Raw genomic sequence first — 17,488 nt, 5'->3', positions numbered from 1 at the left:
TCATTGGATATCTTTTTGTGTCAGGAAGAATTTTAGTCTTCTATATATTTAAATAGTTCTTTACTCACAAATAAACATGAATAAAAACTTCAATTGTAAAACAAATATCTTGAATATTGAATGAGGCAGCTTATTAAAATTGGTGTTTTGTGAGAATTCCATAAGAATATCAACCCTTTGATGAGATTATTTTTATATTTTAATGTTGATTGTAAGATAAAAGGATCTCTCAAATATCAAATTGATTTTATCCCATTACCCCATATCGCGAAGTGAACCCAGTTTCACAATACAAAATATTGTGGCATAATTGACGATTCCCAGCACTAATCTGACCTATACAGATCGTGTCCAAACCACACCCCAATTCGTCATACTTCCTCTATCAGACTGTACCAACATCAATTTGATCTTTGAGAGAGCTTATTATCTTACAATTATCATTGAAATAAAAAAACAAAAACAGGTTTAACACAGTCTTATCTAATATATACACTCTTAACACTAATCTTTGATTTTGTTTCTTATTTCATGACCTAGGCCAGTGCTTTTTTGAGAACACTATTCTCATATCACTTTAACACTGATCTTCCTTTATAAATCACATCTAAGTCCCAGGTTCGAAACTGACAGTTGATAAACTTAAATCAAATGGCACTATCCTGTTTTAACCACGTTATGTTTACGCCGTAATTCATTTAGTTCTTCAATATGTCTGGCATGACGATCCTGACTAGACTCTAATCTATCTTGTGATCTCATTAACATTTCTCCTGCAACAAGTCGTACGTCTACAATAAAATAACATTACAGGGATTATAAAGAGGTTTTCTAAATTATGTATGTGTATCGGGGACACTGGTAGCATCATTGTGCACCATTCCAGTTTTCAATCAGACGTCTGTGATTACTGCAATTCCACTAAAACTTAGTGTTTAATGTGGTCACTAATCGCGAAGAGCCCTATGTGATAAAGCATATTTTGCAATTAGTGACATCATCAAACACTTAGTTTTAATGGAATTGCAAGAACCACAGACGTTTGATTGAAAATTGGCATGGAGTAAGATATGGCGGTAAAATGATGTACTGTATTTATCTTACAGGGAAGGTGTTAAAGGAACGGTTTCGCCATCCATTTCCACAATCATACCTTAGTCTCAGAAACAGGAATTTATTAGCTAAGCTAATCAATAATAGTGTTCACATCTCACCTTCCAAATTTGAGCCTCCAAATTCATGTGTGTCCAGAATTATCTGCTGTTGAAAGTTAAAATGATAACTTGATCTTTCAAGACCCAAATCAACCCCAGAAATGGTGTGGCCTTTTAACATACTCAAACAAAACTTGGTTCTGTTTTGGGGTAGTTGGTACTTTTGTTATTACTATTTCTGAGAACTCTCAGGAAAGCTGGAACTCATATACAGAGCCAAGTAATTACCTGTATCTGAGGAAGAGACTGGGAAGGAATTCAGACTGTAATTGGGTTCTTCATTCTGGATAATCTCTCTATCATTGTCCTGATCATCGGGTCTTTTTACGTCCTCTCCATCTAGTTGTAGTAGGTTTGGTAAATAGTTTATCACTCTTTCTCTATAAATACACAAGAATTTTACATTTAATTCAGGGCGGTGTAAACCTCCCAAGACTGGGGGTACAGATAGGGAGGGAGGGAGGAGTCTACAGGATCTTTGACAAGTTTTGGGTGCGATACGACAAAGAGTATCAAAGTTTGAACAGGACCGTGCAAGCCTCACACAACACAGGGTACAGGCAGGGGAGAAGACTTAATGGTGAGGGGGGCGGGTGAGGGTGCTTAAGTCCACAGTATCTTAGAAAAGATTTGGGTAAGATTCGACAAAGGGTATTAAAGTTTCAACAAGTACTAAGGTCAGTAACGATCCGAACCGTAAAACAAAACCCGAAATCCAAATCAACATATTGGCAAAACATTGGTAGCAGCTAATGAGGAAGTATATCAATCATAAGTGAGTGAGTATTTCATAATGAAAAGTGGTATCAGGTGTTTAGAAGGAAGAGTAAGCAGGCAATATGTCAAAATTTTGTGTGATGGTTTAAATCAACAATCTACAATGGTTGTCTTGGTGATTTTATGGTATGATTTTACACATATTGACGACTGTCCTTGTTATATTGAAAATTTATGAGGTAGGTGCAGGGCGTATCGTACGCAACCACTTGTTTATGAGAAGATTTTGGTCTCAACTGATCATTGATAGGCCCATCGATGTTTAAACCACACCCCCTTATCAATAATAGATATGATCCTGGTTTAGTATATCAAAATAGTTTACAATGAGATGGTGAATTTAAACCTCTCAAAACAACCCTTTTCATTCAACAGGAGTTGCCCATACTTATATTATTCAAAAATTTTGTTGATTGGCCAGTTTGAAAAGCATGTGACATCATGCATATTCATCACCACTGTTGCTGTCGATGAACATGTAGATGAACATGTAGTAGTCGTGTAAGCATGGTCTGAAGGCCATCTTGTCATCATCTTTTCATTCATCTGTGTGTTTATGTTTGTGATGTCCCCCCCGGGTTTTTATGTATTGTCTATCATCGTACGTGACTTCATCATAATAAATATCATCAACCATACATGACTTTTCACTGTCGGCAGTTCAGTGGATAACCTTCAAAACTGGTTAAAACCCGACAACATCGATAGATTACACAAGTAACAACAAAAAATAATGCCACAGGCCGTCATACTTAATAAAAAGACTGGTGAATGAAAAAATATCAAAATATCTGACTGTTGTTAAATCTTAATACAATTTACCTATATTCAGAATAACCAGGTCTGTCTGTATATGGATTGTGTTCTAGGTTTAATATAATCAATGATTTTGGCAGCTCGTCTGAAATTTTAAAAAAGTTTTTCTGAATAATAATAATAATAATAATAAAATCTTTATCAAAGGGAGAGGTGCACCATTTTGGATGTTGATTTTTGTCTTGAATATGATGTAAATAGTCTTCAGAAATGCAAGAATTGTTAAAAATACTTCAAACTAGGAATTTTACTCACTATTTCTGTATATGTCTTTTCCATATATGACAGAGTATCTTAAATTGACAAGTCGTCATTTTAACATTCAAACGCAGATAATTCTAGACACCCATGACGAGGCTAAAAAATTCCTGTTTCTGAGAGTAAAGTATGATTGGTCAAAAAATGGCGTACCTATCCCTTTTATTATAAAAGGGTAAAAAATTAGGTTCAGTTCCTGAGTACCCAATGATAGGAATGTCTTCTTTTCTGCATCTAAGGCAAACGTTACATAGGCGTCAAGACTCACTCGTCATTTTTCCTGAAGGGTTACTTACACAGAGACAGTCATGGAGTCTAATCATTCTTATGAATGGCCTTCTAATCCAATTTAGTGTACTGTTTTCCAACAAAACTAGAAGACAGTAGCTTAAATGAGTTGCTTACAGGGGCAGTAATCTTTATACTAAGATGGTGTTAGTGTTCCAGTCATCTGATTGGTCAATCACTAAAATCAATTCTAAGTTAAGTTTTATTATCCAATCAAATTACTGTATTTCTTACAATCTGGGGCCTTATTCTGGAAAACTCAAGATGTTTTCAATGTTCCAGTCATCTGATTGGTCAATCACTAAAATCAATTCCTTGGTTTTATTATCCAATCAGATTACTGTATTTCTTAAAATCTGGATTTTAGTTTAGGTTTTGAGAATGAGGTCCCAGGATTTTAAATTAGTTTAGGTTTTGAGGTCCAATGATATTAAATAGTTATTGATGAAAGTTTATATATCAAGCGTTGTTACCTGTTTGTAGAAAATCTATTTTGTTGTGAGACAAATCTAAAACTCGTAAGTTCGTTAAACTTGTCAGGTTTTCAACTCGTTCTATACAATTACCGGCCAGAGATAAAAACTTGAGATCTTTTAAACACTCTAGATTCTCTATCTTACTTATATTATTCTGAAAATGATAGAAAACACAATGTGAAAAGAGGTTAAAGAGGACAGGTTGTAGCCCAGTAGGTTAAGTCGCAGATGATAGGAACTAGTTGAACTGCCTGCCACAAGGTTGTGAGGTTCTATAACACAGTCAGTTAGAGCGTTGGTTCTTAACATTACATCATTTGCTTGGTTACGTGGAGCGAATGGTTGCCATGTGAAAGTCTGACAATCTTCACTCATCATTCCAGTCGACCCTGCTGTAAATAATAATGAATAATCCAGGAAAGATCAATGCCAAGAGGTTTGACCAAGGACCAGGTAGAAAGGGTCATTAATTGTGAACCTAAGTTGTTAGCTTTATGTAGAAAACCATGACAAGACCTCAAGGTGTTAACAGGACAGTAGTCGGAAGACAGAATGGCTATATTTACTTGCTTTGTGCTACATTGCATGTGATTTAAAGAAGGTGAAATTGATTAGTGAAATGCACCTTATGGTGCTGTTTATTTCTTTCTTTTCGTTTCTAATACTAGTTTTTAATTAGTTTTGAGCGGCTATATTACTTTATGGACATTTCTTAGTTCTAATTGAAACATGAAATCCTATGATTTGAGCTTCACCACGAAAAGTGTAATGTTCAATGATATTTAGATTGCTTGTAATACCAGCTGTAAGGCTAAGCTATGTAGTGATAAAATGCTAAGAGTTATCTCCCATTTAGTATCATTATTATGTGAACCAACATGGCTGACTGTTAAATAAACAGGCATTAATCAGAGGACATATCTGTCTTTATTTATTAGGTTTATCAACCATCACAATAAGTATTGTGGCAGGTTCTACTAATATAGCATAGTAGGCCAATGTCCATTCTTCTGGAACACTTCAAATTTCTGTCATACTGTACCTGGCCCACATAGCTCACAATTTTTCACAATATTTTTTTTATTTGAACCAAACGATCATCATGTACTTACTTGTTGTAGATAAACATTTTTAACATTTTCTCCTAGAAGTTCAAGACTATCAATTTCTTTAATATTCTCTCTATCCAGACGTAAATGAGTTATTTCACTTAAAGCTTTTACTCTGAAAACAGATTTACAGGTGTGTATGGATGTCTATTTGATACAAAAAAGGAGAATCTATAGGCTTATATGAAATAGGTTGTCTAATTGAACTCATTTGTATGAAAAAAACCATTGCCTTATATCAAGCTATTTGGATAAAGTGGACCACTGTCACATCTTTATATTGATAAGGAATGAATATTAGGCCTTCATGAGTTCAGTCAACATCTGTAGTATGAAAAGATCATTTTGATTGCCTCATACAAAGATATTTGGATAAAGTGGACCACAATAACATCTTTATATTGATAAGGGAATGAATATTAGGCCTTCATGAGTACAAGCAGTCTCTATCGTAGTGTCATCACCTTAAATAGCTTTGTATACAGTTTGGATACAATGAACCCATCTATTTATTGATAATGGGTTCTGGTTTTAAGGATGATACAGTATGTAAGACTTATCAACAAATATTTACATTGGCTATTATATTTTCCATTGGACTGATACAAATTCGTGTGGTGTTTATATCTCCATAAACGCCATTGCCTCATCACCAAAACATTAGGCGTAGTAATTTTAACCAATGACGTTGTTATTCATTGATGTCATTGTATCAAATAGATGGTCTCCAATGTAAACAATCATGTCAGTAGTCCCGAACGTTGAAACGTAAAGAAATAGGCCCTACTTAAATTCATACTAAAGACTCAAAATTAGAATGTCTTGAAAACGTAAATATAAGCAATAAAGCTGTTACCCTATGGCTGGGAAATTGAATAAATGCGCGTTAGCATTAGTTGTCCTGATATACGACCATAACCACCATAGGGTTACAGTTTATTGCTTGAGTAAACTGACATCTTACATTTTTTCTTGAGGCCATTTTTCAGCTTCTGGTGGTAAATTTCTATTAACAATAAGATGTAGGGACAACCTGACAGGTTTACTAGTGTCTGAAATAAACAGGTTATCTTAATTAGAATTAGTCTACACCCTACAATATAAATTATATTCTAGAGATAGTCGGGTATCGCAACCTATTCTAATTCACTTGGCACTTGATAAGCAGTCTGGTGGAGGTTCAGGCTTCCTTCCATCCCGATATAGATTAAGATTTTCGAATTTTCAAAGTTTTCATCTCAGCAATAAATCGTTAAAGTGTGCTTGTAGCCATTTTGTCGCGTTTACAAACCTTTGAAGATATCGAAAGTTTTCAGTGGTCCGTCAAAGTTTTCATCATTTTCTAGAACGTCCATTTTGTCTGTTTACATTCTCTACTGTCACGTGACCTGTCGTTGAGGTAAACATTATGAAGTTAGTACCCATCTCAAAACTTCGATATTCGAATACAGGTTCGAATATAATCATGTAACCGTAATCAGGAGAAGTGGGGTTGATAGATCTTTACAATATATTTTGCTGGGCAACACAGTGTTTTTAACCCGACTAGGATCCTATTGAAGTGAATTAAGCCACAAGTTCCCAGGTCATCAAGAAGGAACAATTGAATATTTCCGCGCTGTGTTGATTAGCCTATGTTTGAAGGTATTTAACTGCTATTATTTTTTTTAAGCATTATCATATTTGTTTATTTAATACCAGTTTAACAGTATAGTATAATGTAGCGAGACAAATTACAAACTTATAACATGTAACCTACAATAAATAAATAATGTCATTCAAAAACAATTTTTTATAAAATAACTATATTTATATACCAATACCTGTGACTCATAAGACTAAAGCTTGAATGAAAAATTTGTTCAAAAGAAGAGGCATCGTGTTAAAACCACAACCCATACTTCAAGTTAATTGATAAGGCTTCATAAAACCCTTATTGGGGATACGACGAGGAAGAGGTTAAACAACAATGTACAAGAAATAAATACTATACATGTAGACTTATTCAATATAGTAACTTGTTCTAAAAAAGTTTTACAGTGATTTATCAATTGCTATAGTTTGAGTTGAATCAGGAATAATTATTGAAGAATTGAACCAAATTACACTACTCAGATCTAAATACAATTGTAATATTAAATGCCATCACAAGTGTTTCTATAAACAGACAATAATACAACAGTGATGTCTGGTGTTTCTATAAACAGACAATAATACAACAGTGGACCACTCTCTAGAATATAACCCAGAGTTAGGTGATGTCTGATGTTTCTATAAACAGACAATAATACAATAGTGGACCACTCTCTAGAATTTAACCCAGAGTTAGGTGATGTCTGATGTTTCTATAAACAGACAATAATACAACAGTGATGCCTGGTGTTTCTATAAACAGACAATAATACAACAGTTGACCACCCTCTAGAATATAACCTAGAGTTAGGTGATGTCTGGTGTTTCTATAAACAGACAATAGTACAACAGTAGACCACTCTCTAGAATATAACACAGAGGTAGGTGATGTCTGGTGGTTCTATAAACATACAATGATACAACAGTGGACTACTCTCTAGAATATAACCCAGAGTTAGGTGATGTCTGGTGTTTCTATAAACAGACAATAGTACAACAGTGGACTACCCTCTAGAATATAACCCAGAGTTAGGTGATGTCTAGTGTTTCTACAAACAGATAATAGTACAACAGTGGACCACTCTCTAGAATATAACCCAGAGTTAGGTGATGTCTAGTGTTTCTACAAACAGATAATAGTACAACAGTGGACCACTCTCTAGAATATAACCCAGAGTTAGGTGATGTCTAGTGTTTCTACAAACAGATAATAGTACAACAGTGGACCACTCTCTAGAATATAACCCAGAGTTGGATGATGTCTGGTGTTTCTATAAACAGACAATAGTACAACAGTGGACCACTCTCTAGAATATAACCCAGAGTTAGGTGATGGTGTTTCTATAAACAGACAATTGTACAAAAGTTGACCATCCTCTAGAATATAACCCAGAGTTAGGGGATGTCTGGTGTTTATATAAACAGACAATAGTACAACAGTGGACACCACTCTCTAGAATATAACCCAGAGTTGGATGATGTCTGGTGTTTCTATAAACAGACAATAGAACAACAGTGGACCACTCTCTAGAATATAACCCAGAGTTAGGTGATGTCTGGTGTTTCTATAAACAGATAATAGTACAACAGTGGACACCACTCTCTAGAATAGAACCCAGAGTTGGATGATGTCTGGTGTTTCTATAAACAGACAATAGTACAACAGTGGACACCACTCTCTAGAATATAACCCAGAGTTGGATGGTGTCTGGTGTTTCTATAAACAGACAATAGTACAACAGTGGACCACTCTCTAGAATATAACCCAGAGTTAGGTGATGTCTGGTGTTTCTATAAACAGACAATAGTACAAAAGTTGACCTTCCTCTAGAATATAACCCAGAGTTGGGTGATGTCTGGTGTTTCTATAAACAGACAATAGTACAACAGTGGACACCACTCTCTAGAATATAACCCAGAGTTGGATGATGTCTGGTGTTTCTATAAACAGACAATAGAACAACAGTGGACACCACCCTCTAGAATATAACCCAGAGTTGGATGATGTCTGGTGTTTCTATAAACAGACAATAGTACAACAGTGGACACCACCCTCTAGAATATAACCCAGAGTTGGATGATGTCTGCTGTTTCTATAAACAGACAATAGTACAACAGTGGACCACTCTCAAGAATATAACCCAGAGTTGGGTGATGTCTGGTGTTTCTAGTTAGATGAAGTTTATCAAGTGATAATCTATGATTCGTGAGTTTTACGTCCTACTTTTCTTCACCATGTGTTCTAATAAAGACGGGTAACGCCATGCAGTGTGCAATGAGGGAAATTTTGCCAGAACAGCGGCATTAACCTGCTCTTTTTCGATTTCCAACTGTCGAGGGTTTTGCAAGTGAGTGAGCTAATTTCTTTTTATTCAAATCTGTTTCTTTCATTGAGCCAAGGTATGATTCACAGTTCTATGGTGGGCCTCGTCAGCCCGTATTGCCAGTATCACATCTTTCATTGTCGCATCATCCTGAAATTACAGAAAATAGAACGGTCTTCAGTCTTTTTATTCAAATTCAGTACTTCGCACACTTTCGAGAACACCCGATGCCACACTACAACAGTGTTTGTCAACTCAGAATCCCTTTCAGAGAGTCCACATAGCTAATAATGTCTAGTGATTCACCGATCGGATGACTAGAAAGCTAAAATTATTCCAAGTTAAGTTTTTGAGAATAAGGCCCCTGGACTTTGTTCACCCTTTATTTACCATGTGAGCAATTTACAGCAAATTACAGCGTCATGACATCTTGTTGTGGACGAGCTCCGTGATCGTGTTCATATTAGATTCTACACAGTAGCGTTTCTGAGGCTGGCCCTCCCCATCTCCCCAGTTTAAAATTCTTTCCAATCTGTAGTCCCACTCGAACCCTTCCACCTAATGATTCCCAGTAACGTCTATTACTTACAGCTAATTTCCAGTATCTAACAGCTAATTCTGGAGCTTGTTGTTTTTTCCAATGCTGCATTGAACCACACTCAATATCCTACAGCCAACAAGAAAAAGATAGTGATAAATAATAATAATAATAAAAATGATGACCAAACTCTTATCCAAGAAATAGATTTTACATCGCACTTTTTTACTCCCGTCTTGGAATACTAAGAGTTATATCGACAGCCTTGTATTAAATGGAGAAATATGCGCCTCTATTCCAGCCTCTAACTATTTTGAAAGTTGTGGGTAGGGCTATCGTCGCCAGGAATTTATAATTTCGATAATCGATTATCAGATTTCATAATCGATTTTATGTCAAAGGTACATTTTCTCCGTTAGGTAGTAATCTCTTCCACCATAACATACCCAACATAAACAATAATAACCGATCAAAGCAAGAATATACTTCTACGACACAAAAGTTACCCTTGCAATGGAGAATTTGGCATGTTTATAATTTAGTATTTACAGGGTTTCTCTATTGAATTAATTCGATTATAAATCGATTATAATTCAGTAGTCTGTCATTGATAATCGATCTCAATTTGGTAATCGATACCCAGCCCAAGTTGTCGGCTTAAAATATCTATCAGAGGCTGGAATAGAGACAGGTGTTTCGGACTAAGAGAAACTTATATTGAACTCATTGAGAGTGATGTCAAGTTGACAAACCAAATTGCATAGTGATAATGGTTTTGTAGACCAGGCATGTCTTTTCTGCATTTTCTGATCTCCATGACAACACTTTTACTTATTGTTTTCAAGATTTTATTCACGAGTGAGATTCTTCCTGGACATAATGGGGCTTACCTCTAAACATTTGGTGTAAGTTTTGACAGCTTCTTCCTCTAAATACCCCACAAACCGATGACAGAATTTAGGACTGACAATATAGGCTCCCGTAAACATGGTAACAAATACACCTATAAAAATATAACAAGAGATAGAATATAAAGGGGAGGGGTGTAGCTCAATTAGATAGAGTGATGGAAACTTGTAACATGCAAATACACTGTAACAAATACAGCTATAAAAATATAACAATAGATAGAATATAAAGGGGAGGGGTGTAGCTCAATTAGATAGAGTGATGGAAACTTGTAACATGCAAATACACTGTAACAAATACAGCTATAAAAATATAACAAGAGATAGAATATAAAGGGGAGGGGTGTAGCTCAATTAGATAGAGTGATGGAAACTTGTCACATGCAAATACACTGTAACAAATACACCTATAAAAATATAACAATAGATAGAATAAAAAGGGGAGGGGTGTAGCTCAATTAGATAGAGTGATGGAAACTTGTAACATGCAAATACACTGTAACAAATACACCTATAAAAATATAACAAGAGATAGAATATAAAGGGGAGGGGTGTAGCTCAATTAGATAGAGTGATGGAAACTTGTAACATGCAAATACACTGTAACACATAGAGAGACAACAATAGATATTATATAGAGGGGGGTGTAGCATAATTTGGTTAGAGTGCTTGAGACTTGTGATGTCATTTGACATTCAAAAACATTGTAACAAATACACTTCCAGAGCAAAATAAAGTAATTTATCTGTAGTATAATCCATTACGATTGAGTTTAAGTTATATCAGTAATTTGTACTTGTGAAGACAAAATTGATTGTAACTTGGAGCATATAGAAACAAATCAACTTATCAAAATGTTTAATTCATCTCGCTGGTAAATTATATATTAATATGTATTTTTCTTACCTTGAGCTCCTATCACAGACAAACGAAAAAAGGTTGAGGGTTGTCTTAATTCCATAGCTGTTAGTAAATGCATTCGTTCATTCTCTGCTTCTTCTACAAACATTCAAAAGTTTAGTTACAAAGGGAGGTAAGGGAGGCAGACGAAAAAATGGATTGACCCCTTCTCATGAAAAGATTCCCCCCCCCCCCCTTGGATACAGTACTTGCCCCTTCAAACCATTCAGTCTGGCCACGGGCCTATTACTGTCTGACCACATCGTTTACAATCATTTATTTGCGAAGTGGAAAATCATGTCCAAAATTCTGTTGAGAGTCTTAGATTGTCTTAGGGTTGTTCTAACGGAACCTAAATGTACTAAAAGTTTGATGGAATGGTATATAGAGTGAACAGCATGTATTAATTTAAAAAATGTGTATGTTTAATAGCTTCTAGAGTCTAACCTGAGTGTTACCCCAGTGTAGGCCCAATCCCCAACTTCTACCACCATTATAACACATGTATTAATTCAAAAATACTGTATGTGTAATAGCTTCTAGAGTCTAACCTGAGTGTTACCCCAGTGTAGGCCCAATCCCCAACTTCTACCACCATTATAACACATGTATTAATTCAAAAATACTGTATGTGTAATAGCTTCTAGAGTCTAACCTGAGTGTTACCCCAGTGTAGGCCCAATCCCCAACTTCTACCACCATTATAACACATGTATTAATTCAAAAATACTGTATGTGTAATAGCTTCTAGAGTCTAACCTGAGTGTTACCCAGTGTAGGCCCAATCCCCAACTTCTACCACCATTATAACACATGTATTAATTCAAAAATACTGTATGTGTAATAGCTTCTAGAGTCTAACCTGAGTGTTACCCCAGTGTAGGCCCAATCCCCAACTTCTACCACCATTATAACACATGTATTAATTCAAAAATACTGTATGTGTAATAGCTTCTAGAGTCTAACCTGAGTGTTACCCCAGTGTAGGCCCAATCCCCAACTTCTACCACCATTATAACACATGTATCAATTCAAAAATACTGTATGTGTAATAGCTTCTAGAGTCTAACCTGAGTGTTACCCCAGTGTAGGCCCAATCCCCAACTTCTACCACCATTATAACACATGTATTAATTCAAAAATACTGTATGTGTAATAGCTTCTAGAGTCTAACCCTCCCAAGATTTGAGTGTTGCCCCAGTGTAGGCCTAACCTTCAAGTTGTACCACCAATACAATAATAAATATACAATACAGTGGTATTAATTTACCGAGAAGTGTGTGAATCCAACCGTAATCTCTCTGTAATCTCCGTAATGATTTCATATGACGTGTCATGGCCGCCACCATTCCTGGAACACCAGCAACTGTTTCTAAGAAACAGATACGACTGAAAATAAAGACAATGCAACATTAAGTTTCTTGCCATCACATCCATTTGTTCATTTCCGGGGCATTTGTACGGAGGGGTCAAGGGGTGGGGGTCAGGGTTAAAACAAAAGATTCTGGTCCAGCTTTGCCCCCACCCCAACCAAAATGCTGTGGGTTGGAGGGGTGTTCGAACAAATAGTACAAGATGATTGATTCGACTGAAATAAAGTGATACTTTAAACTTTCAAATCCAAAAATTTTCCACTTTTAATTCTTACAAAATCCAACAAAATAGCATATTCACAATGGTCAAGGTATTTCGAAGTTCGTCTTATACCTTGACTACAACTGCCGCTATTCTTGTATCTCACGGGAGTTTGTAAATGCAGTGATTGGATGGTACGCCATCATAGACGACAGAAAGTCTACAATGAAGACTGAAGATTCAGAAGATGTAGAAAACGTGTTTACGTTTTTGCCCAAAACATGAGTTAATCAAATCAATTCAATTTTTGGGAGAACCCTATCAGACGCTTGCGACAAGACGCCTTCACAGAGTAGCCAACAAGTTGAATTCAGCCTCGAAAGTTGCCAAGTCAGTCAGCCCACAATTTGTACCATTTTGTATCATTTCAAAAATAACTCACTATAACTCACTTTAGCCATTTCTTCTCTGTTCGCTGGCCAAATATAAATCCGGAAAATATATCAAAACCTTTTCTAAAAGTTCTCACTGTAAAATACGCCATCTGAAATAGTAATTTATAATAACCAAATGATATAAGTATCCTAGGTGTTCCTCCAGCCTGCTCAGTGATTTGGCTTATTTTGATTAATATTTCTATTGATATTGAAATATTTTCTATTTGACAAAATGGCGGGATGTTTCTATCCCCAGCCCTCTCATCCCTCACACCCTCTGTTCCATGGAACTTGGTGTTGGATTAATGGTTTATTTAGGGAGTAGACCATAGGGCCATGGCCCCCTCAGTGTTCTAAATTCATCTCAGGCCGTTGGATTCTGGGAGCCTCAAGGGGATTCGGCCCATTGGGACACCTCGCATTGACGTCCCCTCCCTCACATTGTTGCCACCCTCGTATCGTTGCAACCCCCCCCCCCCCCTGCATCATTGTTGCCCCCCTCACCTGTTCAATCAAAAATGGTGTTGGATTTCAGATCTGAATAAAACAGAATTTCTGATATCAGACCATTCCAACGGTATTTTTTAAGAAATAAGGGTTCATTGAACAATCATAAAAATAATTTACTTGAAAAAATTCATTGAACAAAGTTAGTAATTTGGTTTAGACAGTGGTAGTGGCAGAAAAACAGATATAAAATAGCCCAGTACCTTATCCACCTTGCCTTCAGGCTCTTTAAATGTAATTTTAACATTGTGTAGTTGTTCTTCTGTCCTGGAAATATCAACAGTTAAAGTCAAAAACCACGAAATTCTAATTTTTAGATACGGTAATTTTACCAGTCATCTGATTGGTCAATCTTCAAAATTGATTTTAAATCTAGCTTTCTCGACTAATCAAATTGCTGTTTTTCTGAAAATCTGGATATCTTTTAAGTTAACATTTTATTTCAAGATTCTTTTTTCTTTGTTCTCGAAATCTGATTCTGGTTTCTAGGTCAGACTCTTAGAAATTTTATTATGGTTACTAGGTCAGGCATCTTAGAAATCTTATTATGGTAGCTAGGTCAGGCTCTTAGAAATCGTATTATGGTAACTAGGTCAGGCTCTTAGAAATCTTATTATAGTATATAAATGTTATTTTGTTAACTAGGCCAGGCTCTTAGAAATCTTATTTTGGTAACTAGGCCAGGCTCTTAGAAATGTTATTTTGCTAGCTAGGTCAGGCTCTTAGAAATCTGATTTTGGTAACTAGGCCAGGCTCTTAGAAATGTTATTTTGCCAGCTAGGTCAGGCTCTTAGAAATCTTATTATAGTATATAAATGTTATTTTGTTAACTAGGCCAGACTTTTAGAAATGTTATTTTGCCAGCTAGGTCAGGCTCTTAGAAATCTTATTATGGTAGCTAGGCCAGGCTCTTAGAAATGTTATTTTGCCAGCTAGGTCAGGCTCTTAGAAATCTTATTTTGTTAACTAGGCCAGGCTCTTAGAAATGTTATTTTGCTAGCTAGGTCAGGCTCTTAGAAATCTTATTATAGAATATAAATGTTATTTTGGTAACTAGGCCAGGCTCTCAGAAATCTTATTTTGGTAGATAGGCCAGGCTCTTAGAAATCTTATTATGGTAACTAGGTCAGGCTCTTAGAAATCTTATTATAGTATATAAATGTTATTTTGGTAACTAGGCCAGACTCTTAGAAATCTTATTTTCGTAGCTAGGTCAGGTTCTTAGAAATATAATTATGGTAACTAGGTCGGCTCTTAGAAATCTTATTATGGTAACTAGGCCAGGCTCTTAGAAATGTTATTTTGCTAGCTAGGTCAGGCTCTTAGAAAACATATTATGGTAGCTAGGTCAGGCTCTTAGAAATGTTATTCTGGTAACTAGGTCAGGCTCTTATAATGTTATTTTGGTAACTAGTCCAGGCTCTTAGAATTATGATTATGGTAACTAATTCAGGCTCTTAGAAATGTTATTCTGGTAATTAGGTCAGGCTCTTAGAAATTTTATTTTGGTAACTAGACCAGGCTCTTAGAAATCTGATTTTGGTAGCTAGGTCTGGCTCTTAGAAATCTGATTTTGGTAGGTAGGTCAGGCTCTTAGAAATCTGATTTTGGTAGCTAGGTCAGGTGGGTAGTTTCGTATGGTTAGATTACAGACAGTTCTATTTAATGTTAAAAAAGTTAATATTTACCATATTGGATGAGGTAGTGTGTGGGTTCCAGTCGGTGGTTTAGACTCATTTGATTCTAAACTGCTCTCTCTTGCGTTCCTAAAATACATCAACGGAATTTGAGGTTCTTTGTCAGTGTATCTTAATCTCAGTAAAATATACACCTGGGATGGGACCTTATTCTCGAGAACTTAACTAAGATAATATCCAGATTTTAAGAAATACAGTAATCTGATTGGATAATAATACTGAATTTAAATCAATTTGAGTGATTGTCCAATCAGATGACTGAAACACTAAAATCGTTTTAAGTTAAGTTTTCAAGAATAATGACCCAGTTGTTTCTGCGTCGACTATGATCCATGATCAGAAGAAATTGATATGCATCTTCTGTTCTAGGTCATTTAAAATTCAACCAATCAAATGCTCTGTTCAATTTAGCCATACAAATCTGACTCAGTTCTTCCGACGTGATATTCCCTACATCACTTAGAAGGAACTAGGCAAGGCTATGTTCAATTATGATCCTTCATATACATGTAAGGAATTGTGGGATAGTCATTGTTAAACTTTATTAACTTTTATTGTCTAACCACTTTTTATTTTGTTTTTAGTTAGTCAAACTGATTATGACACCTGGATGCTAATTGGCTGGAGTTAAACTGATTATGACACCTGGATGCTAATTGGCTGGAAATTTGGAAATTCCATAGAACATAATTTAATGACGAATCTTGTCAGATCATCTATTATTACTCTATTTTTTATTTATCTATATCAGGAGGGGCAAGAAGGGATAGTCCAGGTACCCAGTTTGACTAAACCACTATCAATACAGTCTAGTCATGTTTGAATTCAGATTCACAAATCTGTCATTAGACAGTTGACATCTTCAGTAAACTGCAGAAAAATACCGTATATTTTTAAACCAAAAATCGAAATACTTATTGAAAAGCGTGAAATATATCGACAACTTACTTGAAATGTTCTAGTTTGGAAGGGTCGGGTATTTTATCAAACTGGCCTTCTTTATATTCTTTTAAATATTGGTCGACATCCTTCTTAGTGGATAGATTAGCTCGAGATAATGTCTGAAAATATAATAGTAACAAAGCTAATGCCTTCTCTCATTGTACCCTGAATGGCGTCACTCGTCTTTATTACCCGAAATGGTACAGAAAAGTAGGACGCAAAACTCCATTCATTTCAGTTTTCTGTACTGTTTTATTAGCAGTAAAGGTTCTAGTATAACTATTAGTACTATAACAGCCAACAGTAGGCTACTATTTACCCCCTCCCCCCCTCCGGTTAACCCCTTAGGTGAGGGCAACCCCCCTCCCCCTTACCTTAACCCCCAAGGTAAAAGAAATAGTTAACCTACCTGTACTGTATTATTAGTAATTAAAGTTCTAGTAAAGCTAGTAGTACTATTTAAACCTATAGATTTAACAGCTAACAGTATTTTTTCACTCTGTAAAATACCTTTCGTCCACATGGCTGATTTCGGTACTACTACAGGTACAGGTATATACACAAATATTTAAATCTCACTGTATTTCAGTCTTTTTCTACAAAGACGAGGCGATTATTACAGGCCTGGATAGTAGAGTAGTTGGAGCACACTTTTCTTAGGGTTATAAAGTTATATCCATTATAAAACACAATTAACCTATATACTACTTCTTTCACTATCTTAGGCCAGTGCTTCTATATGGGATTATCTCTTCTTACACCCTACACTATCTCCTCAGATAAATTCTGGTTCCACGGCCAGTGCCTCCTCGAGTTGGAACAGTCTTTGCTTTCTGCTATCTTCCAGAAGTAAAAGAGAAGGTTTAGTATGATATTTGATGTAAGTAAACCTATATTTTGTCACAATGTCAGAATTCCAAGCTATATCACAATATTCCTGAAACTTTAAATCAGCTGATTAGCGTGGGCCTGTTTCAAGTTACCTCCAAAAATATCAAAAAAACGTCCACTGGTTAATGTCAAACTATCCAATATATGAAATATTATAGCACCCTAGTCAACTATAGAGAGTCCTCAATAAAATTCCAAG

At 35.7% G+C, this 17,488-nt stretch overlaps 2 protein-coding genes across 2 annotated transcripts; both read right to left on the bottom strand.

Moving 5' to 3' along the window:
• Nucleotides 1–2,809: 2,809 nt before the first annotated feature.
• On the bottom strand, nt 2,810–5,043 carry LOTGIDRAFT_145099 (hypothetical protein; the record flags this gene model as incomplete). Its single annotated transcript, XM_009056686.1, has 3 exons — nt 2,810–2,892; nt 3,827–3,983; nt 4,942–5,043. Coding segments are annotated over 3 exons (342 nt in total), but the record flags the coding sequence as incomplete, so codon positions are not given.
• A 3,914-nt stretch (nt 5,044–8,957) lies between these two features.
• On the bottom strand, nt 8,958–16,921 carry LOTGIDRAFT_175466 (hypothetical protein; the record flags this gene model as incomplete). Its single annotated transcript, XM_009056685.1, has 10 exons — nt 8,958–9,044; nt 9,484–9,561; nt 10,323–10,435; nt 11,247–11,339; nt 12,454–12,629; nt 13,268–13,359; nt 13,963–14,026; nt 15,448–15,525; nt 16,405–16,517; nt 16,808–16,921. The coding sequence occupies 10 exons, from the start codon at nt 16,919–16,921 to the stop codon at nt 8,958–8,960; spliced, it is 1,008 nt and encodes a 335-aa protein (XP_009054933.1).
• Between the last annotated feature and the right edge of the window lie 567 nt (nt 16,922–17,488).

This window comes from Lottia gigantea, assembly GCF_000327385.1.
Source record: "Lottia gigantea unplaced genomic scaffold LOTGIsca_285, whole genome shotgun sequence".
Classification (NCBI taxonomy): domain Eukaryota; kingdom Metazoa; phylum Mollusca; class Gastropoda; family Lottiidae; genus Lottia; species Lottia gigantea.
The sequence above is the reverse complement of the archived record's forward strand: the minus strand, read 5'-3'. Positions and strand labels throughout refer to the sequence as shown.